Below are 22,028 nucleotides of genomic sequence, written 5' to 3' on the forward strand. Positions count from 1 at the left end.
GATCAGACTTTTTGCACATGTGTGGGCAGAGGCTGTTCCCCAAAAGTCATTTCTGTCCCACCCCACTGCACTGGCTGGAGGGACCCCAACCTGTTTGTCCCCACATTATGTGATGGCTCTGTGCTGGGGTGAGGTTGCTGCTGCCAAAGCCCATTGCTCACACTGTTCTCTCTTTGAGGTGCCCCTAAAGGAGCACTCCCTATGGATGATGGGTTTTCCATGCTGGAAGGCTTGTTGCTGATCTGAGTGCATGCGCAAAGGAAGCGTGGCTTTACCCCATGCACAGCTCTGCCTGCCCCCTGCACCAGGCTCCCCTAGAGCTGCAGTTCTCCATTTCCAGGGCTTTCAAAGAAATTCTTCCTTCCCTCGCAAAGCTGTGCCAGGCAGGAAGGCAGGCAGCTATAGAGTAGCCACCCTCTTCCCACCTGATGGGTGCTGGGAGGTGACACCCTGGAGCTGTATGGCTGCAAAGTGGGGGACCCAGCTGGCAGCACATGGCAAAGCCCTCCACCTGGCTGGGGTGCAAGCTGCCCCTCCCTGCCCTGTGCACCCCCAAGCACCTAGAGGGCAGGGCCCCACCAGGGACATTGCCCACGGAAGGGACAGTCCTTTGGCAGCTCCGCCTGCCCCCGCCTGGCTATAAGGGAGGAGGAAGAGGAGGAGGATGCTGGACGCTGGGCTGGAGCACTGAGGGCAGCTGGTTTCTGTGGTCCTGCAGAGCAGGTGAGTGTGGGCACAGCAAGGGGAGAGTGAGGGGAAAAAGGGGCCCTTTGCTGTAGGGGGACTGTCCCTGCTACTGGCTGACCCCTCTCCACCCACCCCCAGATCTGCCCCACCATTGCTGCATGGTATAGGCTCAGAGGAGCAGGGCAGGGCAGGGGTCCCAGGGGGGTCCCAACCCCTTCCCATTGCTTGTACTGCACCAAGCCCCTTCTCACTCAGTTTTTGGGCACTTCCCACCCCCTGAGAGTGTCCCCAGCTTGGCCACCCCCAGGGACTGGAGCTGGCACCTCAGCTGGCACCAACCCATTGCCCTCCATGCTCTACTTGGGGGTCCTGAGGGCAGGATGAGGCCCCTATGCTTGCACACCAAGGCTTACCCTGCCTGTCCCACAGCCTGTCCCAGGGTGCTCTGCCAGCCTGCCTGGGGAAGGCAGCTCCCCTCCTTGCCAAAGGCTTCAGCTTTCTATTCAGCCACCACCACCCCACCCCGCCTTTTATTTCTCTTGGTTTAAAAACAAAATCTCAGTTTTCCTGTGGGGTAGAGAAAACAGAGTCTCTCCGGTACAAAGTGTAACCAAAGTCACAAGGAAATTGCTGCAGCGTAATCGTAAGAGTTGAGAAAGTCCCGAGATGTTCCCCTTCGCTGAGCTTTGTTTGCTTTGATTAACTGTCAAATAAGGCTGAAACTTTGAGGCTCTCCCTTCCTGGACACAAGCCCTGTGCTTGGAGCTGGTGGCCCATTGCTATGGGATGTGTTCCACCCCCCCCCCCCCGGGCAAAGCAAAGTGTCTGAGTAGGAAAATGCAGAGGTGTTTGCTCTATCCACTGCTGCTCGTGAACCAAGTGTGCCCATCCTCAGCAACACGCAGTTGGGGTGGCAGCAGTGATGCTGGATGCTGCAGAGGGGAAGTGGTTTGGGGTACAGGGACTGTGCAGATGCAGGGTCGTGTTGGGGCTGGTCCCTTTCAGGAAGTACAAGTTGCCTTTCCTGTAAATGCTCCAGTGAGAGGAAAGGGAAGGCTGAGCCCAGTGCGCTGGGCACACACCCAGCTCCGTGCACACCCAGACGCCTGGAGTTACGGAAATGCTGCTTGCACAAGACTGGGTGCTGCCTGCACAGCAGCGTGAGGGAGCTGCGTGGTGGATGTGGGGCCGTCAGACCCCTCTGTGCTTCAGCAGAACCAGATCCTGCAGCAGGGAGAGAGGCTGGGTCTGAGCAATGCTGCATGGGGTGCAGCGTGGGGAAGTGCATCCTGCTGGAAAAGGTGTCCTCCAGGGTGGGACGCTCAGGGAGCTGGGCACAGAGTGCTCTCTGCATGCAATAGCAGGAGCAGGATTGTGCTGACTTGGCAAGAGCAAGGAGGTTGCTCAGGGTGGGATTTGGCCGGCTCTGTGTCTGCTGTCCCTGGCCAAAGGTTGGCTCGCATCACCTCCTTGGGGCCCTGGGTCCACAGCCTGGCTTGGGGACAGCCCCGAGCCCCTTCCCACAGCCGGCATGACCCTGGGGCTCCCAAATCCCCCCCTGCAGAGCCCCACGAACTCAGAGCTTTGTCACTTCATTGCTGGCTGAAGTCCTCCATGCCCTCAGCCAAAGGGCGAGGAGCACCGAATCCCCATGCAGAGGTTTCCTGTGTAATTAGGACAAACCCCCGCTAACTATTAATTAGACTTCGGGCTGCGGCTGGGGGTGCTGCTCACGTGCCTGGCGGGACCGGGATGTGCCAGGTCGTGCCCAAGCACTGCGCCTGCTCTGCGCTGAGCCCGGCCCCACACTTTGCAGGGAGCTTGGGGAGCACACGGATGGCTGAACCCAGGGACACCGTGGTCCTCGCCTACAGCGGGGGCCTCGACACCTCCTGCATTCTGGTGTGGCTGAAGGAGCAGGGCTACACTGTCATCGCCTTCCTGGTGAGCCCTGGGGCTGCTGGGGTGGGGTCTAGGTGTGTAGGGGCACGATGGGGACATGCAGGGTGCATGGAGCGCTGGTGAACCTCACCCTATCACAAGCACAGCTTGTTCCTGCTGGATAATGATCCTGCTAATGGGGCAGAGCCAAGGGGCTGGCAGAGGGCAGTGTGGCCCCAGAATGCCGGCTCAGATGGGGGGGGGGGGGGGGGCTCCTCCTGCCCGTCTTGGAGGGCCCCGAGCCCAGCGTGGCCCTGGTGCTCCATGCAGACTGGACATGCCCTTGGTTTTGTGCAAGCATCCAGCCAAACTTTTCTCACTTTTTCAGGCCAACATTGGGCAGAAGGAAGACTTTGACGCAGCCCGAAAGAAAGCACTGGCACTGGGGGCTGAGAAGGTACCAGCACCACTTCCATGGGGAGCTCTGAGCGTCCCTCAGTCCCTTTCCCAGGGGTTTGGCACCCAAATCTTTTGGCAGCATTTAGGAAAGGGGAGAATAAGAGCCCCTTCACCTTGCCATCCCCATAGGATGTCATAGGCACAGTCTACGGCACGGCTCCCACAGGAGCTGGTTGTCCCCCAGCCGCCCTCCACCCCAGTGCTCCTTCCATTCCTGCAGGTGTACATCCAGGATGTCTGCAGGGAATTCGTGGAGGAGTTCATTTGGCCAGCAGTGCAGGCCAACGCGCTGTACGAGGACCGCTACCTGCTGGGCACCGCGCTGGCCCGGCCCTGCATCGCACGCCTCCTGGTGCTGGTCGCTAAGGAGCAGGGGGCCCGGTACATCGCCCACGGGGCCACGGGCAAGGTGAGGGGCTGGGGGGGCCCTGGCTGCTCGCGCTTGCGCAGTGAGGCGTTTGGTGAGTGCTGGTGGGATTGCGGAGCTCCAGTTTTCCCGCTAGAGGCAGCCAGAGACCGTGGGAAGGATGCTCGGGGAGGATGCTCTGCAGCCGGGCGCGCCGCCGCTCTGCCCTCCGGCTTTATTGCCAGCCAGCGTGGGAGGAGGACGCAGGACTTGTGCCACGATGTCCCGGGAAAGGACAAAGCCATGGGGCACCTCCATCGTGCGGTCTGATTTTTGGGAGGTCCTGTGTGGAGCCAGGAGTTGGACTCGATGTTCCGTATGGGTCCCTTCCATCTTGGGATCTTCTCTGATCCCATCTGGGGACACCCAGGGTGACCCCCATCACCAGGTGCCCCCAGTGCAGCTCTGCAGGGTGCTGTGTGCGCACCCAGGACCTCCTCCTCCCATCTTCTAGAGACTCAACGTGCAGCCCAGGGCCCTGGCCGTGGTCCTGGTGTAAGGCAGGCTGGTTTGGGGTCACTGGTGGAAGCGCCCTGCTGGAAGGGGGACATTTGATGCACATACAGACTGAGGACAGAAGGGCACGCCTGCAAGATAGCTCCATGGCCACAGTGACTCCTGTTCCTGCCACACTGCTTTCCCCGCATCCTTCTCCCGACTCACCCAGCAGCATCCCCTAGAAAACACCCACTGAGGGTGCCCTGAGCGTTGCATTGTCCCCAGGATGAACCCCGGGCACCGCTGGCACCAGTGCCACCCTGGGGATCCTCTGCTGCTCCCTGGACCCCCACCTCCTCGAGCCATTAAGGCAGAGGCAGCACTGTGGGTAACTCGACCCTGCTCGGCCCCGCTGAGCCCGCAGCGTCCTCAATGTGCGCCATCTGCGGTGTCCCCGCTGCAGGAGCAGATGGACGTGTTTTGGGCCTGGAAGGGAAATGAGTGCTCTGTCAGCTCTGCTCGCCTGTGTGTAATAGTCCCGGGGGATCTCGCAGCCCGGTTGTAAATGTATCCTTCGGGCTGGAGACAAGAGGAAGGGGGGGGGTGCTGGGTGCTGGGGGAAAATGGGTTTGGTGAGCTCTATCCCTTGGAGAAGGCAAGAGCACGGGGCTCAACCCTTCCAGCTACCTGGCCTCGTTAGCTCTGCCCCACCAGCATGGGCCAACTAAGATAGAGAGATGTTCAGAGCATCCTCCTGGATGGTGAAGTCTTCCTCTCCCCTTTCCCTTCATGGAGAAATAAATACTCAGATCAGGGCTCCATAGGACAGTGTAGGCTGGGAAATGCCTTCAGGACCACCAGGTCCATCTGCAGGTTGGGTTTTTGGGGCTCTCAGCTCAGGGGAGCGCTGCTCTTGGTGGCCTCAGTGCCCATCATGGGTCAGAGTTTGCACCCCAAAACACATCCCCCTTGCTCTCTGCTGCGTTCTGCTCCTGGAGCAGGGACATGGCTGTGCTCTCCAGCGTTGCACATGGCATCATCCTGGGGACTGCATGCATGTGCACTGCTGTGTCCACGTGCACCTTTGCACATGTGCTGTCCCAGGGACTAAGCTTCAAACCAGCCCCCACTCCCCCATCCTGAAGGAGCTGAAGGATGTGGCCCCTACGGGTTGGTGGGGTGGGGGTACCCCCCCCCCAGGGCAGCCCCTCAGTGTCTCCTTGTGTGTTTCAGGGCAATGACCAGGTGCGCTTTGAGCTCAGCTGCTATGCTCTGTGCCCCAGCATCAAGGTAAGGACCCAACCCACCTGGGGAATTCTGCTTTAACACAGGCACAGCTCTCCTTAACAAGCTGCCAGCTGCACCGAGCAACGTTTTGGCATTTAAAGGGGGGCTGTAATGATCCTTAATTGATCTGTTTTTACCCCAAACACAGTGAGGCCGCTGAGCAAACAGCACGGTGGCAGCTGCTGGGTGATCGATGCTGCCTGCTTCCCCCTGGCATCCAGCACCTTGCAAGGGTCAGGGTTTTGGGTTACTCCACCATCGCATAGGGAGATTGAATTTCAGCTGGGGAGGGGGTCTAGGGGGCAGAGGGCAGCGAGCCTCATGCTTCTGCTTGCCTCCAGGTCATCGCGCCGTGGAGGATGCCCGAGTTCTACCAGCGCTTCCCTGGGCGCCGCGAGCTGATGGAGTACGCCCAGGTAGGAGCGATGGGATGCGGGATGCTTGCTGCATCATGTGGGCAATGGCAGTGAGACCCACGTTGCATTGCTGCAGCACCCCGCTGGGCTCTCCTGGGGTGGGTTTTTTTTTCCTCCTATATATATATATATTTTTTTTTCCCCGTAATTACCTGGCTGCTGTTTGTAACCCATTTTCCCAAGGAAACGGGTCCCAGCTCAACGACTCGCGTAACAAACAAAGCAAACACGCTCCTCTTTGTTGTCCCTTCCTTTTTGAAGTACAAGTTGCAATAAAACATATTAGAAGTTTTGCATCAGGTTTTTACGTGCCCACCAGGGTACCTTTCTTTTTTAGCGACTTCACGGAAATGCTTGACAACTCGGCTCAATCAATCAAAAGGGAAAAGGCAGCTCTGTGCATACACCAGAAAATTGCTTCGGTTTTTAAATAGCTGCCATCCAGGCTGCCTGGCAGCGCGGGGACGGCGAGGTGCGGGGCCACCAGGAGCTCAGCACAGTGCGTCGGGGCCGCGCGTTGAGGATTGTGTTTGCCATCTGTTGGTGTATTATGAAGGGGCGAGTTTACGAGAGCTTTCCATATGTTGCCAAACAAATTGTCAAATAGGGGAGTTATTAAGAGCGCGGCGTTTTTATTATAGGGAAAATGGAACATGTGTTTTGGGTTTGGGTTTTGTCGTGGTTTTCTTTTTCTCTCTTTTTTTTTTTTTCATTTGGAAAGAGTGGGGGGGGGAAGGAAAGTGAATTGGATTGGGGCCCTGCTCAGAGAGAAGAGATTGGGGTTTGAGGGTTTGCAGTACCTCTTGGCCTATGGCTGTGCTCAGCACTTAAAAGAAAAGGGAGTTCCCCTTCTTCAAGCTCTGGAGAGGGAGATGTGGGCAGGTCCTCCGTGCCGGGATGCGCTCAGGGCAACACAGTAATTGCTCAGCATGAATTAACGAAAGTGAAACGTCTTCTGCCACGATCCAGAAGGGCTCTGTGATGGGGACGAGGGCCCTCGTGGGGCTGAGGTCTGCAGCCCAGCCCTTGTGCTCTGTGTATGGCAAGGGGTGGGGTCTGGGGGGCTGGGAGACGTGTTGCCCTGAGGGTTGGGGCAGGAGGGGCATCATTCTGCCCTTGCACCCAGTGAGATGCACTTCGCCTTCTCTGCAAGTCAGAGCTTGTGGCTGAGGGCCATTTGAAGTGCAAATGTGCTGCCTACTCTGTAGGTGGGAGCAGGTTGGGGCAGTGGAGCTGCCCAGTGATGCCCTGCAGCCTGCGGTGGGGGTGCCAGTGGCCCTGTGGGACTGCCAGGACCTGTGTGATGGGGGCATTGTCCCCACCGGCACTGGCTGAGCTGGTCCCTCTGCAGCCCTAGGAGGTATCTCAAGCCCTTGCTGTGAATTCAGGGGATGGGTTAAAAACTGTGATTTAGCAAGCAGAAGATTCCCTTTCCTCCAGCTCTGTGCCAGGGCTCAGGGCACGTGTGGCAGAATGCCTGTGGGGATGTGGGGACACAGGTGTTGTTCCCCTTTCAGCGGAGCACTGGTGCTGCTGAAGGCTGGAGGGCATCCTATCGTTTTTGGGCCACATCATCTCCATGTTATCTCCCATTTCAGAGGATCCCAGCTGGGGAACAAGCCAACCTGGACCTAGAAAAAGATGTTCAACATCCATTCTGACATCTCCATCACTTGGGTTAAAGGACGCCCTGGTGGGGCTGGGTTGGCCATTCCCCTCCTGGTAGTGGCATATGAGCTCTCTGTCCCTGCAGTGCTCACCATGGTGGCCCCATGGAGGAGCTGATGGAGCGTAGGGTTGGAGGCACAGCTGTCTGTGCTGCTGGGGTTGTGCCTTTGTGCTTTTGAGGCTGAGTCCCACGGAGGCTATGCTGGAAGCTGGCTTGCCGTGTGGACTCGCTCAGCACTGCTCCCCTTCTCTCTGCAGAAACATGGCATCCCAGTGCCTGTGACACCCAAGGCGCCCTGGAGTATGGACGAGAACCTCATGCACATCAGGTGAGCAGGCAACTCTGATGGGGCAGGGACCCAGAGCATGGGGTCACGATGTCCGCACTGCGTGGTAGGATGTGACATGTGACCAGCACAATCCTTCACACCCCTGAAGCAGAAAGCCTGCTCCCCATCAAAGAATGCCTTGGGTTGGAAGAGATCCCAAAGATCATCTAGTTCCATCCTCCTGGGCTGTCCCATGATGATCTGAACAAGGTTGGCCCTAAAATCTCCACCTTTCTAAAGCTATGTAGTTGCCCACATCCCACGTGGCACCATCTGTCTCTTGGGTCCTTGCAAGCCCCGTGCTCCTTGGCAAGGTTACTGCCGAGTCTCCTGGAGAAGCATAGCACACCTTTACCCCCATCGCTATGGGATGGCCGTGCTGTGGGTGGTAGCAGTGGTTTGAGGTGGTCCCAGAGCTCCATGGACCCACAGTGCAGTGACGTCTCTCTGTCTCTCTCTCCCTCCTTCCCTGCCCGCTGCAGCTATGAAGCCGGGATCCTGGAGAACCCCAAGGTAATCGATCACGGCCGGGTGGCAGCTACAGGGCTGAGGGCGTCTCGTGTGTTTGCAGCCTAATTGGAAATTTCACGGCGGGCCGTGTGTGGCGGGGAAGCCCTGCCCAGCCCCTCCGCCTCTTGCAGCACGCTAATTGCCATTGGTATCAATAGGGGATGGGCCCGTTTCAGGGTGACACCAGAGGGGAAAATGTCATGGGGCAGCAATAAAGGAGCAATTACACACTGATGAGGTGCTGGTGGCTTCCCCCAAGTGGATAGAGGAGTCCTGGCTGCTCCCTGCAGCCCCTTTTGCTTCCTCTTCTTCTCTCTCTGGGAGGAAGCAATGGCTTCAAAGTGACCTCCTCCATGGGACCACCACATCCCCATGGGCTGCAGACTCTTGGTGCTGCACCACTCGTGCTCCAGCTGCTGTGATATTCAGCAGCCATTCAGCTCTCCATCAGCACCAGTCGGTGCTGGACAGGAGCCAGTTGCTGCTTAGCGGACCCTGGTATGGTGGGCACATGCCTATAGCATGGAGATGTGAGGATGAGGAGGGTGGAGTGGGCATCCTGGTCCCCCACTAGTGCTTCCCCCTTACAGCATCAGCACCCCTCTGCATCTGTGAGCAAGACCCTATGGTTCTGCCCTGTCCATGTCCTTCCCAGTCTGGAAAGCCAGGCAGAGAATGTTCCCTTCTCTGAGCATCCTTTGGTGATGGGCACATCACCCTCCATCGATAATGGGACATGGTTGTGTGGTGTCACTGCTGTCCCCTTCCTCAGCCTGGGATGAGGGTGGCTGGGGTGCCAGGCACGGCGGGTCCCCTCCCAAAGCCCAGAGACTGCCAACGGAGGGATTTGAAAGCAGATGGTTGAGCTATTTTCTGCCTCTGTGAGGCCCGATTGAAGGGCAATGAGGCAGCTAATGCGGAGAAAGATAGAAATTTACTTGCTTTAACTTCATATGGCACTCTGAAAGAGTTCATTCAGTCCCGGGCACAACAATATCAGCCGGATGAATAAACCATTTGCGGCATCGATAGCTCTGCATCATGGTTTACTTCATGGACCATTTGCTTCCAATTTCTTCTCTTCTTGCCCCGTTTTTCTTGCTTCTTTCTCCCCCCCCTTCTTTCCACACACTCTTCCTTTTTTTTTTTTTTTTTTTTTTTTTTAAAAAAAAAAGAGAAGGACTCAGCTTCACCGGCTTCTCAGCCAGGTCCTGTCACGTCTTTCCTCTTCCAAAAAGGGGTTTGGTGGTGGTGGTGTGTTATTNTTTTTTTTTTTTTTTTCCTCTCTCCCCTTTAAAGATGACATTGCAGGACTAGCCCCCCTGCAGGGAGGGATAAATAGGAGGCATTGATACACTGCAACAAACTATTTGTCATTTGAACTGTGCTTTTAGGAGAGAGAATAAAAAGAGGACAGACTCGCACCGTAATGATGGAATGCAAGCCAAATGTCACTTTTATTTCTATTTAGTTATTTTATCTAATAGGGGTTTTCATAGTTGGCTTAGAAAATTGGAAACTACCTGACTTTGACTTCCAATGTTTAGTAAAGAGTTTTTAATACTTTCCATTTCTCCCCCCCTCATGCTCCTCATCTTTTCTTTTGAACTCCAAGTTTTCCATCATCTCCAGCGGGTCCGTCTGGTTAATAAGTGTGATCGGGGCTAGGAGAGGGCAGATGATGTAAAATTGAAATCTGCAGCCCGTGTAATCCGTGTGCTTTGAGGGGCATGGGGGAAACGCGCGTGCGCTGCGTAAAGCAAGGAGAAAGGGCAAAAAAAAAAATCATAGAATATCCTGAATTGGAAGGGGCCCATAAGAATCATTGAGTCCAACTCCTGTCTCCATGCAGGACCACCCAAAAATGAGACACATGTCGGAGAATTTGGGCTCCATGATCCTTATGGGTCCATTCCAACTTGGGATATTGGATGATTCTGCTTTGCCCTCTTTGCTCAGTGGCAAGGAGGCAGGAGATCATAGAATTAGCTAGGTTGGAAAAGACCTACAAGATCACCCAGACCAAAATGATGGACACAGGAGAGGCCACAGCTGGGGCTGTGGGCAGGTGACCAGGTTGTGCTGTGCCTCGGTTTCCCTCTTTCCCCCTTCCCAGCTCAGAGGCTGCACATGGGCACTGCTGGGGCCCCTCCGTGGTCGCCCAGGGAGCACGTGTTGGTGTCACCAACATGAGCGACAACGCTGTCCCAACCTGGATGGGGCAGCAGCCACGAGGGAGATGCTTCAGCTATGCTAAATTGCAATGCATTTTGCTTGCTAGGACAGAAAGCTTTTTTGTTATTATTATTATTATTATTTCTTCCTCCCTCATCTGGTACGTGCTTCAATTCACCGCCATCACCCCAGCCTCCAATGGCCCAGCTCTAAAGGAGATAAGATGCTTCTTTACTACAAATCTTGGGGGAAAATATACATAAAGGTTGATGCGCTCTGAAATGGGTTTTTGCTTTGTTCCTCTATTTTCTCCCTGTGTGTATTAACCTCGAGGACACCATGAAAGAGCCCATGCGACTAGAGCACCTGCTGGGGTCAGCCCTCCTCATTCGTTTTTTCGGTCCGCACGGAATAAGCTGGGTTCTGGCCCTGCCGCAGCCCGGCTTATTCCGCACTGACCGCAAAAAGTCGCACTTTTCCCTGCCTGACTTGCTTCTCCGCAGCTATTCCACCTCCAGCTGTGGGGGCGTCGAAGAAAAAGATGAGATCAAGTTGAGGGGAAAAATTGTCTGATTTCTCCGTCCCCTTTGTTCCCAGGGCCCCCTGAGCTCCGGTGCTTCTTTGTGCCGAGCTCGCCACATCCTGTTGCTTTGGGATGGGGATGGGTGCCAACCTGCTGAGCTCTGGGGGTGGTGGTGATGCTGGCTGTGCCCATGACACCAACTGTCCTTTGTCTCTCCCCCTTGCAGAATCGGGCTCCCCGTGACCTCTACACGAAGACTTGTGACCCAACCACCTCTCCGGACATCCCAGATGATCTGGAGATCGAGTTTGAGAAGGGTAAGAGCTTCCCCAGAGCTCGCCCTTGGCACTGAGTCCGTGTTAGGACCAAACCCTGCACCCTGGTGAGAGACGCAGCCTAGAGTATCCCTAGGGTGGAGATGGGCTGCACCTCAGCTTGGAGCATTGTGCCTTGGAGGACACTGGGGTTATTCCATTAGTGTGGGTGGTCTGCGTATGTCCCCAGTGGCTCCTTGTCACATAGGGCTCAGTCCTGTGGCAGTGGGACCCCACTGACACCAGAGGGAGAACCCCAGGCATTGAGGTGCAGTGGGTGCAGGTGTCGCTGTCCATGGTACTCAGGTGGCCCCTGGGGACACGCAGGTGACACTGATGGTCTCCAGACCTCAACGAGGGGATACAGTGCTCCCACTCCTGCCACCCATGGGTGTCCCCATGCCACCCCATGGCTCAGAGGGGCCACCTCCTCCCCGCAGCCCCCAGCACTGGGAGCCCAGCTCCATTCCCCTGATCCTCTCTCTGCGAGGCAGAGCCCCCATTCAGCCCCTAGTTAATTTATTTGAAGTTTTAATCTAATTATTAACTATTTTAAAGGCTAAGCAGCTTTCACCAACAACGGCCCCGACAATGTCGGCTCTCTGCCACGCGGACCCTGGCCAATGCCCCGACGAAGGACGAGAATAGAAAGAGCCGGGGCGAGGGGAGGGCACCGAGGGGGGGCCCTGGCGAGAAGCAGCTTAAGGTTCATTATTGCCGCAACTTACATTTAATAGCAATTTACAACTGAGTTTATAAACCCCTGGAAAATAGGGGGTTTAGGTTGGGGGAAGCTGACAGAGCCCGTCAGTAGACACGGCTCTCGCGGGCGCCTCGTAATAAAGACTAGAAAGGGAGTCATTGAGCGCTGATTGGCAACTGATAGCGCGTTCAATGGTAATGAGGAGGGCAGATGGAGGGGAGATTAGCCTCCAACTCCGCGCAGCTTTTCTTTGTGGGCCCCGCAGCCCCCTTGTCAGCTTCCTAATACATTTATTGCTCATTTCACACTGCTGAAGAAAATGCCTCTTTTGCTATTCAGCCTCATCTCCCCCCCCCCAACCCTGCTTGCCTCCCTCCCACCCAGCACCTAAAAATAAATAAAATATTTCATATATTTTAAAAATGTTCTTTAAAAATGCAATAACACATTCCTATGGAGCACCCCACCGTGGGGTGCGTGTGCATGTGTGCACACACGTGTGTGCACATCACCATGCCCTAGACGTGTCCCCCCCCCTGCTGGCGGGTGGCTCGTTTGTCACCCCCCCCTCCCCCCCGCCAGGGCTGGTGGGACAGAAGGTGCTGCGCCCTAAGACAATTGCTGAGCGTGAAATTCAATTAGTTAAGGGCCTGGTTGCAATTTCACAGGCCCTAAAAAAGAGAGCAGGGGGAAAAAAGGGGAGGGGGGCATTTTTATGGCCTTTTTATTTATTTATTTCGCTTTTCTCCTGAGGAGGTTCCCCCTCCCCTCACTCCCCCCAGCAGCAGCTTGGATATGCCTTTTTAAGAAGTTATTTAGAGTTCATATCTGTCACATCTATTTAACGCGCGCGGGATGATGCCGGGAGGGGATCCCACTGGCACTCCATCCTGCCCACTGCCCTCCTCTGCAGGTGTCCCCGTGAAGGTCACCAACACCGGGGATGGAGTCACCCATCGCTCGGCCCTGGAGCTCTTCATGTACCTGAACGACATCGCGTGAGTACCACGCGGTCCCCTTCCATGTTTCCCCAGTGTTCCCCAGCTGGGATAGAGTTGAGTTGGTGTCACTGGTGGCAAAGCAGCAACAGGACATTCCCTGTTGTGCCAGGCCTGTGCCACTTGAGCCACCGGCGCTGGCACCAAGCAGGAGGTAATTAGGCTTTGGCTCCCCGTGCTCTCCTATTAATGCCTTCTGCATTTACTGAGCATCCCAAAGGGTCAAGGGCCACCCTGCAGCCAGGGTAGCACCCTCTGTGTGCCTCCTCCTGCCACCCAGAGCCACTAGGCCCTGACGCCTTCCTCTATGTCTTCGCCTATAATTACCCAAGAGCTGAATAGGAATGAATTTTTCCATGTAGTTCTCCTTTTAAATGTTAATTAATTGGTTTTAAGATGACTTCAGCCATCACGAAGCAGCTGCCCATGCCACTGTACTCCATGCTGCCCAGTGCCATGGGGCTCTGCCGTTGGTGAGGGAAGCATAAAGGCAGAGCCAAGAGAAGGGAAAAAGGAGAACAATCTGCCTCCTACCCATCCAATCTGGGGGTCACTGCTGATGCCCCTGCGCAAAGCCAGCACTGTGTAGAGGTGCTCACGCTGTCATTTGGGGTTTTTTCCCCTCACCACTCGTCCATCCATCTCCTCCGCAGGAGCAAGCATGGCGTGGGGCGCATCGACATCGTGGAGAACCGCTTTGTTGGGATGAAGTCCAGAGGTGAGCAGGTGCCAGCCCGGCCCTAAAAGCAGCCACAAAAGGGACAGGTGCTGGTGGGACTGGGTGGGGGCTCAGGTGCCAGGTATTTGGGCTTTGTGCCTTTCCCTTCAGCTTTTAACCAGGATTTGGCCATTATGGGGATGTCTCATTGGGTTCACGGCTGCCTGTGCCATGGTTTGCACCAGCCCCAGTGCCACCAGTGGGCTCAGGTCTCAAGTGACACCCGTCCCCAGTGGGAAAAGATTGTTAAATCATAGAATTATTGAATCATTAAGGTTGGAAAAGACCACTAAGATCATCAAGTCCAACCCCAACCCTTCCCCACCATGGTCTGGCTCCCTGGGAGGAAACAACCACAAGCCACCAGTACTAGTTAAAGCCAATCCTTGATTTATTTATACCTTTCTAAGGCTGTGCTTCGCATTGATTCCCCATTAGGATCAGCTCCATCGGAAACCTCTGGAGGCAGCAAGCTGCCCCATGCAGAACTCAGGAGCCAGAGACAGCTTGTCATCATTTCCCACTCGTAATCATTTCACTCTCCTCATCCTGGCTCTTTTGTCTTAAATCTCATTAATGCCTAATTAGAGGCTCCCTTTCTTTAAACTTGCTTTCTGTGGCAGGGCACGAGCAAATATTTTGATAAGGCTCTGCTGCCTGCGCAGCACCAGCGAGAGATAAACCCCAAACCATGGGGTGCCAACCTGTAGAACTGAATTAAAACCAAAAGAAGGACAAACAAAACTAGAAACCCAAGCTGCACGCACGAGCCTGTGTGCATTTGCATGCTGGATGCTGAGTAATTTGTCAAAATCGTTGTTGTCTTTTTTTTTTTGTCTTTCTTTTTTTAAGAGCTGCTGACATGCTCTAGTGACCCTTGCAGCATTTAATAATTTCACTAAACCCCATTTATCTGTCATGTTTGTCTGCTGCATGACATCGTCAAGCGATCGCTGTCGCGTTGGCGCGGTGGTGGATGAGGTCTCTGCACAGTGCTGCAGCTGCACAGGGACAAGGTTCCTGGGGGATGCTCTTAGCACCCAGTGGGACGTGGTGGCTCTTGGTGGCCCCCTCACCCTGCTTGCTGAGGGAAACTGAGGCACGGGCACAGAGCTGGGGCTGCAAATGCGTTTTTCCCATCTTGACACTGCCTTTCATCCTTCCACTCCCGAATCCAAGTGGTTTGGAAGGGAAAGATGCATTGGCATTGATTTTTTCCAATCTCCTCACTGAGATTTGCTGAGGCCAAAGGGGTGAAGGTGCACTGTGTCAGTCTCTGAACCATGTGAGCTGGGACTTGGGGTGCAAATAGGCAGCAGGACTGGCTGGAATGGAGCTGCGTGTGCCTGTTCCCATTCTTATTTCCAAATTACCTTTCTAACTCCAGAGGGGGGGCTAATTAAATGGAGTAAATGCAATCAGAGGTGAGAAAGCAGGAAGGAGTCCACAACTGCTGCCCAAAGAGCTGAGCTCCATTCCTTGGGGCTTCTCTCTTTCTTTTCTCTCCCCATGTTTCCATGCCCACACTGCCCAAAACCGCCCTCATTTGCAAGGATTTTCCCAGGGGTAGAAATTCGGGCAGCACCTTCCTGCAGGCTCATGGGAAGGTCCCATCCCACCAGCACCGCGTGCCACCCGCGCTCAGCACAGCAAAGCCATGGGCACAGAGGAGGACTGACAGCAGAGCTTACAAATTAGAAAATTTTAAGCAGCGGCAGCTGTCTGCGTGGCCACCCCCCCTTCCCCAGTGGTAATTGCGGGGTGATTGCAGCTCTGGCAGCCCGCATCGCTGACACCTCTGTCTTTTTCCTGTAAACACGGGGAGATGAAAATAGACACTTGGAGAGGCTGTGAGTGTCACTCTGAAGGTGTCTCTGGGAGCTCGGCTGTCACCTCCCTGCCTGGCACAGCGGTCCCGGCGTGGCTGTCACGGCGTGGATGGGGCGAGCAGGGAGGCGGGCGATGGGCAAGGACACGGAGGTGGGGGGTGAGACATAAAACCAAACCTTGGGTCAGCCCGAGTGGGGCGGAGGGGGAAGGAGAGGGGATGCTTGTGGTGCCAGCGGTGTGCTTGGCTCTGTGCATGGGGTTTGGAGCCCCGGTGTGGGGCTGTGCTCATGGGGATGGGTTCTCAGTGAGCACCTGGGGATGGGGGTCCACTGGGCCTCTCATCATGGAGGATGCTGAGCTCACAGGAGCCTGTTAGGGATAGGGGGTGGTGAATGAGGCAAGGGGTTTCTTCTCCTCCAGTCCTTTCCTTGAAGATCACAGGTAGTGGGGGCCTGAATGGGGTGTGCCCCATTGCATGGACAAGGGGCAGGCTCCAAAATGCTCACTGACACGGCCCCACTGCAGCTCTCTGCAGCACAGAGAATTGGATTTGGATTTTATCATGACCAAATCCAGAATTTTTATCTTTTTAGGGAAAAAGCCTCATTTTTTGATGTGCCAGAAAACCCGACGCATGGGTGCCATTTGGCCAGGGCTGTGCCGTGGCGTGGGTGCCCAGTGTGGAGGGGACAAGGCTGTGACACTGGAGCTGCGGCCGTGCCCACTGCTGGACAGCCCCACCCTTCCCCATCGCTTTCAATGCACCTGGAGCAAGATCCCATATTGTCTTTAAACACGCTTTAAACCCATGGAACAAAGGGAGCAGTCCCATCCCCAGTCCTCACACAGGCAGGGGTGGGCGGGAAAGAGCCGGGGGGGTTTCTCCAGCCCCAAGTGGGGTTGTGCCCCCGGTCCCCAGGTAGCCCCATTTTGGCGCAGGGCTCGCCCGCCAGCCGAGGAGAGGAGGGGATTTCAGCCCTGTGCCTGTGCCCCGCATCGTTCTCTTAATTACAGGTTTTCAGCCGCAGACCGTTGGGCACGTATCTGTGGGGGGATCGGTTCCCAAACCCTGTCATTTAGCCTCGTCAGAGTGCCTCTTCAAAGAGGGGAATCTAGAAATTTTCTCCGCAAGGTGCGGAGTGGACTGTCTCGGCCCCAGCATGAATATAATGACAGATGCATTTTGCAGCAAGCTGGGACTGAATGCGCTCGACCACAGCTCCTTCTGTCAGCCAAGTCATTATTTTTTGTCATTTGCTGACAGTTTTGGTCTCATTCGTTTCTCTCTCTTTTTCTGCTTTTCCCCCTGCCTGGAAAAATGGCTAGGTATCTATGAGACCCCAGCGGGGACGATCCTATACCACGCGCATTTAGATATCGAGGCCTTCACCATGGACCGGGAAGTACGGAAAATCAAGCAGGGGCTCGCCTTGAAATTCTCCGAGCTGGTGTACAATGGTACGTGTGGACCCCACTGCCACTGCTGCCCACAGGGTGCCGAAGTGCAGGTGTGGGTGATGGGGAAAAGGTGGGGGTGCTCATGCCCAGGGGTGATGCTCATGCCCGGGGAAGTTGTGGTGCCCCATCCCTGGAGGTGCCCAGGGGATGGATGTGGCTGTGGAAGGGGCTGGAACTGGATGGTGTTTCCTTCCGACTCAAACCACTCTGTGCTTCTGTGATCCTGGATGGTGCTGAAGTTTCCTTCTAACCCAAATCTGTGGTTCTATGATGTGGTTCTATCCTGAGAGCTTTCTGACCCCCTGCCCTCCTTGCTTTCTGGGTAAGTAGGCTCCATGTAGGGTGCTGGGAGGTGATGCCACCTTCCATGAGTGACCGCTCCCGGCATACATCCCAGCCTGATGCTGTTGATTTCATTGAATCACAGAATCATAGAGGTTGAAAAACACCTCTAGGATACCCAGGCCCAATCCATCCCCTCCATGCCCACCGACCACATCCCTCGGTGCCACATTTTCATGGTTCAGGGACACCTCCAGGGACGGGATTTGTCCCGCCCTGCACAGTCACACCACTGATTCTCCATCCCTTTACCACCACCATCCCCACCTCTCCCTTCTAGAGCCCATTTACCGCTTCCCCTGCATTTTGGGGCCACAGGACAGGTTTGGACAGGGCTGTGCACAGCCATGAGCAGTGGTGGGAGTCACCATTACCTTCCCCTCAAATCACAGGGCCCTCTTCCATTCTCTCTCTGATGCTGCATCAGCCTGCAGCTGTTTTCAGTAGACTTAGTGCTGCGCTGCCTGTATGTTGGTTATTTATTTTCAGTTGAAGCCTACAGCTATTTATTTATTTATAAACACTCGCTGTTGGGAAAACCACAGGACTACAGAGCTGCTCAGGTGTCAGTGGGTTCATTCCCACCTCTCTCAGACCTGCAGGGTGCGTTCCCACCCAAGTGAAGAGCAGACCCTCACCCACCGAGGGTGTCTGGAGGCTCCTTAGGGCTCTGTCAGGATGGCAGCGGGTGCCTCCGCCCCATCAGCCCTGGGAGCTGGCCTTCCTGCAGCACCTCATTATTGTCACCAGTCCCTGGTTTCGGGACAATTAGAGGTTATCTTCCCCCATCCCCATTGATCCCTTTGTGCAGTGCTGGCTTTGAAGCCGCTGTGTCCCGCAGGTAGGGCCAGGTGCGGAAATGCCATTGTCGGTGTCGGGGGGATTAGGGCAGGGAGGGCTGCTGGGATGGATGGCTGCAAGGGGGGAGTTTGTTTGCAGAGGGGGGCGAGGAGGGAGGGGGTGCTTCCTCGCACCTGGAGTTGTCAGAGCAGCGTTTAAGTGGCTGGTTATTATTTTAATGTGTCTCAGATTTATTTATTTTTTCCCTGCCACGGGGACGCAACAGCCTGAAGTCAGCTCTGACATTTGAAGAGTTGTACCTGTAGTGTGTTTGTTAAAAAGAGGGATTTATTTGCCCAGCTGGAATGGAAGAAAGAGATCCCTGAGCCTCTTGGCTGTGCCATAGGGCGGGTTTGCCCCATAGGTCTGCGAGGCTCAGGCTGATGCCTTGGTGTGATGCTGGGTGTGGAGTGCAGGGATGAGGGCTCAGCACTGAACCACCAAAGTGTCTGTTGCATTCAGGTCCATGTAGCATCAGTTATATCCCAAAAAGGAGGTGTGCACACACCAAGCTAGGGCTGGGCAGATCCCAGAGTAAAGGATGCACAATGCCCAAGTGCTTTCTTGCATGGAGGCGGCCAACAAAAGCCCAGGTTTGTTTCTTTAATGGCTTCAACCCGAATCCCAGCTGGGAAAGGAAAGGTGAGAAGGCACCGGTGTGAGCAGAGCAGCAGGGAGATGGGGAGATAAAGCCTGGGGATGACCTGAGGGCGGTGAATGGGCTCTTTCTCTCTCCCCCTCTATCTCCCTCTCCATCTCCCAGGTTTTATTCCGGGTCTTGGGGGCCTCCCTGGGTAATTATCCCACTCAGCGACAGGAGATGTGCACAGGGCATGGCCTCTCCGAGTGCCTGCGGTGGCCTCACCGATGGTAATGCCACCACCCACACTGGTGGCTGCTCCCCAAGGCTGTGTCTTGGGGGATGTGATGCGGTGCTGGGGGGGGGGAAGCCCACGAGGGAAAGCAGAGCCCTGTTACTCTAGACAGGGTCGAGGAAGCTGAGCCTGCCAGGATGTAGGGGTGTATGTGCCCCGATGGGCAGTGCAATAAAGCCCCGGGGTCAGCCCTGGGCAGTGATAGCTGGAGGGAGCGTGGGAGCGGGGCCGGGGCTGCCCCCTGGGACACTACATCCCAACAGGGCAGTCCCCTCCCTGCCTGTCCCAGGAGACAGTGGCTCATCCCCATCCTGGGGGCTGCAAATGGGTCCCCCCGAGCCCACGTTGCTCCTGTGGAATGGGTTCTGTCTGTCCACCTGTCCATCTGTCTGCCGGTCCATCCATCCATTCCTGTCTGTCTCCACCCAATCCTCCCAGGATGCAGGGCTTTGAGTGGAGGTTTTGTAATAACTTAATGAAGCTTTTCATCTCCATGAGCAGAAGTTCTGCATCCAGAGGAGCTGGGAGGGAAATGCCCACAGTGCATTTTACTGAGCAGAGGATTCCCATCTCCTCTTGAGTGGGGAGAGAACGTGCACAAGATCCCCATTGCACAGAACTGAATCAACCCATCCTGGCACCTTGTTTCCCTCTCCCAGCCCCCAAACTGCATCCCTTCCCTTGAAAATTACCTGATGGCTTCCTTGCGGAACTCAGCCTGTGGTGGGGTCACCCTCCACATCTCCCTCGGTTCCCCAACATCCCCATTCTCACTCTGATGGTGTCTCTGCCCACAGGATTCTGGTACAGCCCCGAGTGTGAGTTCCTGAGGCACTGCATCGCGCGCTCCCAGCAGGCAGTGGCAGGCACCGTGCGTGTCTCTGTCTGTAAGGGCCAGGTCTACGTCCTGGGCAGGGAGTCCCCACACTCTCTGTACAATGAGGAGCTGGTGAGGTGAGTGGGCCTGGGGGCAGTGAGGGTCCCATCCTGTCTCATTCTATCCTATCTCATCCATTCAATCTCATCTTGTTCCATCACATTCAATCTCATCTTGCCTCATCCTGCCCTGTCTCATCTCGTTCCATTCCATCTCATCCCATTCCATCTTGTCCCATTCCAATCTATTCCATCCCATCCCATGCCCTTTCAATCCCATCCCATCCCATCCCTCCTCATCCTATCCCTTCCCAGCCCACCTCCCCACCCACCTGCCCACGATGCAGAGCACAATTTCCTCCCAGCCAAGCACGAGCTGTGTTTTGAAGTCAATATTATTTTTCCCCTGGCTTTTCCCTTTCCTTCGTGTTGTTTTCTCTCTTGCTTTCTCACTCCCCCCAGCCCTCCCTCAACCCCTTTCAATCTCTCTAAACACTTTATAAGCCATAAATACACCCGAATGAGTTTAGATCAGTCGGAGTAAATGTCAAATTATCTTCTCTCTTTCTCTTCTCTGGCTTTTTTTTCCCCCTTCCCTCCCCCTCAAAATCAACAGCTCCTAATAATCCGTCCCAACCCTTCATTATGCTCCGCGCTCTCACTTGGAGAGATTAAATGAATAAAGTAAAAAAAAAAAAAAAGAAAGAAAAAAAAGAGGGAAGAAAAAAAAAAGGAGGATGGAGGGGGGTGGGACGGAGGGAAAAGAGAGAGGAGAGAAAAGCAGGGGCACTTATTCTCCCTGCGTCTCCAACCATTTTCCTTTTCTTTTTGATTTCTACATCGCTGGTTTGAAAGCCTTTGAGTGACGGCGTCACAGGAACCCGAGAGAAAGCTGTGAGAGGCAGAGCTGTGTGGAAATGCCTCTGCACAGTAGGTAGAAAGTAACGTAATTATAGAGCAGGTCAGAACCACTCGAATGAGCAAAAATAAAAGCACAGAGGTTTTTCTGTAGCCCGTCAGGGGAGGTAAAATCATTGTAAACTCTTTTTTTTTTTTTTTCCTTTTTCTCTTTTTCTTCTTCTTCTTTTTTTTTTCTCCTTAAGGTTTTGCAGATTCTGGGAAATGAGTTTGGGGGATGAAAGCAGCAGAGATGGGCTCGGTGGGATGGGGGTGTGCCTGGTGCTGCAGCGTGGCACTGGTGGGACAGGGATGGCGCTGGGATGGAGCATCCCTGATAGGTGCAAGGGTGACGCGTGGAAGACGTCACCTGGAGGGACAGATGTCACCTGCAGGGACAGTGTCCCCAGTGTCCCTTGTGTCCCCAAGGCGGTGACACTCTCTCTCCCCACAGCATGGACGTGCAGGGGGACTACGAGCCCGCCGATGCCACCGGCTTCATCAACATCAACGCGCTGAGGTCGGTGCAGGGGGGTCCCAGTGCCCCCATCCCCGCAGGACGCAGTGCTGCCCCGAGCCCCTGCTGCCCAGTGACAGCTTCCCCTAATTACAGCCTTCCCGCGCTTCCCTCCTTGTTATTTTACTTGTTTCTCATGTCCCCCCCCCCCCCCCCAACTTAAATGCTGTAAAACATGCCGCATTTACATAATGGGCTCTTAATTTTTCTGTTGCCTGTTAACTGCTTTGTTCTCCCCAACGTGCAGTGTCCCCCCACCCCTCCGAGATAAATTAATTACATTATCTCATGGAAAAAAAAAAAAAAACATAATTAAACTGTACAGGCCTTAACAAACGCCTGCTCCTCACGCCCCCTCATTCTGCTTAAATTAATTGAAAGGAAATGTGTGTTATTACTGTTAATTTACAATTAATTTATTCTTTTTTTTTAATCTGGTTTCCAGGCTGAAGGAATATCATCGTCTCCAGAGCAAGGTCAGCACAAAGCAGGATGAATAGCAATGAATGGCACACAGGCATCCCTCTCCCCTTTCTAATTTCTTGAAGCACTGCTGCTAATTGCGGTGGTAATTTGTAACTGGAACTCTGTCCTGCGGAGGTGATGGCTTTGTTACAGGGGAAGAAAGTAGTGGGACAGGGGGAGAAAAATAAATTTGTGATGGATTAAGAGCTGCTGAAGGATGCTTGCTTGGGTCACGTCACCATTGAGAATGGGGAGTGGTGGTGTCCCATAGGCTGAGTGATGGGGCAGCCCCGACCCTGCGTGGTTGGGAGGATTTGGTTATTTGTCTTTTCATTTTCGGCACATGGAAATGAGGTTCAGGGAAGGGAAAATGGGGAGAACCTTCTAAAGCTTGGTTAAAGGGAAAACCTTCCAGA

The 22,028-nt window shown here is 54.8% G+C and overlaps 1 protein-coding gene across 1 annotated transcript; it reads left to right on the forward strand.

Moving 5' to 3' along the window:
* ASS1 (argininosuccinate synthase 1) lies at window positions 472-21,818 on the forward strand. The gene is made up of 15 exons (XM_021414021.1): window positions 472-723; window positions 2,504-2,631; window positions 2,957-3,025; window positions 3,248-3,436; window positions 5,105-5,161; window positions 5,500-5,574; window positions 7,501-7,571; window positions 8,054-8,084; window positions 11,006-11,096; window positions 12,710-12,794; window positions 13,448-13,512; window positions 16,669-16,800; window positions 19,655-19,811; window positions 21,085-21,150; window positions 21,593-21,818. The coding sequence occupies exons 1-15, from the start codon at window positions 495-497 to the stop codon at window positions 21,645-21,647; spliced, it is 1,500 nt and encodes a 499-aa protein (XP_021269696.1). The 5' UTR covers window positions 472-494; the 3' UTR covers window positions 21,648-21,818.

This window comes from Numida meleagris, chromosome 16, assembly GCF_002078875.1.
Source record: "Numida meleagris isolate 19003 breed g44 Domestic line chromosome 16, NumMel1.0, whole genome shotgun sequence".
Lineage (NCBI taxonomy): Eukaryota > Metazoa > Chordata > Aves > Galliformes > Numididae > Numida > Numida meleagris.

Coding starts and splice junctions, on each gene's coding strand:
- ASS1 (XM_021414021.1), top strand. CDS start 495: ATGGCAAAGCCCTCCACCTGGCTGGGGTGCAAGCTGCCCCTCCCTGCC. Junction 5,162..5,499: donor CTCTGTGCCCCAGCATCAAG/GTAAGGACCCAA, acceptor GCTTGCCTCCAG/GTCATCGCGCCGTGGAGGAT. Junction 16,801..19,654: donor CTCCGAGCTGGTGTACAATG/GTACGTGTGGAC, acceptor CTCTGCCCACAG/GATTCTGGTACAGCCCCGAG.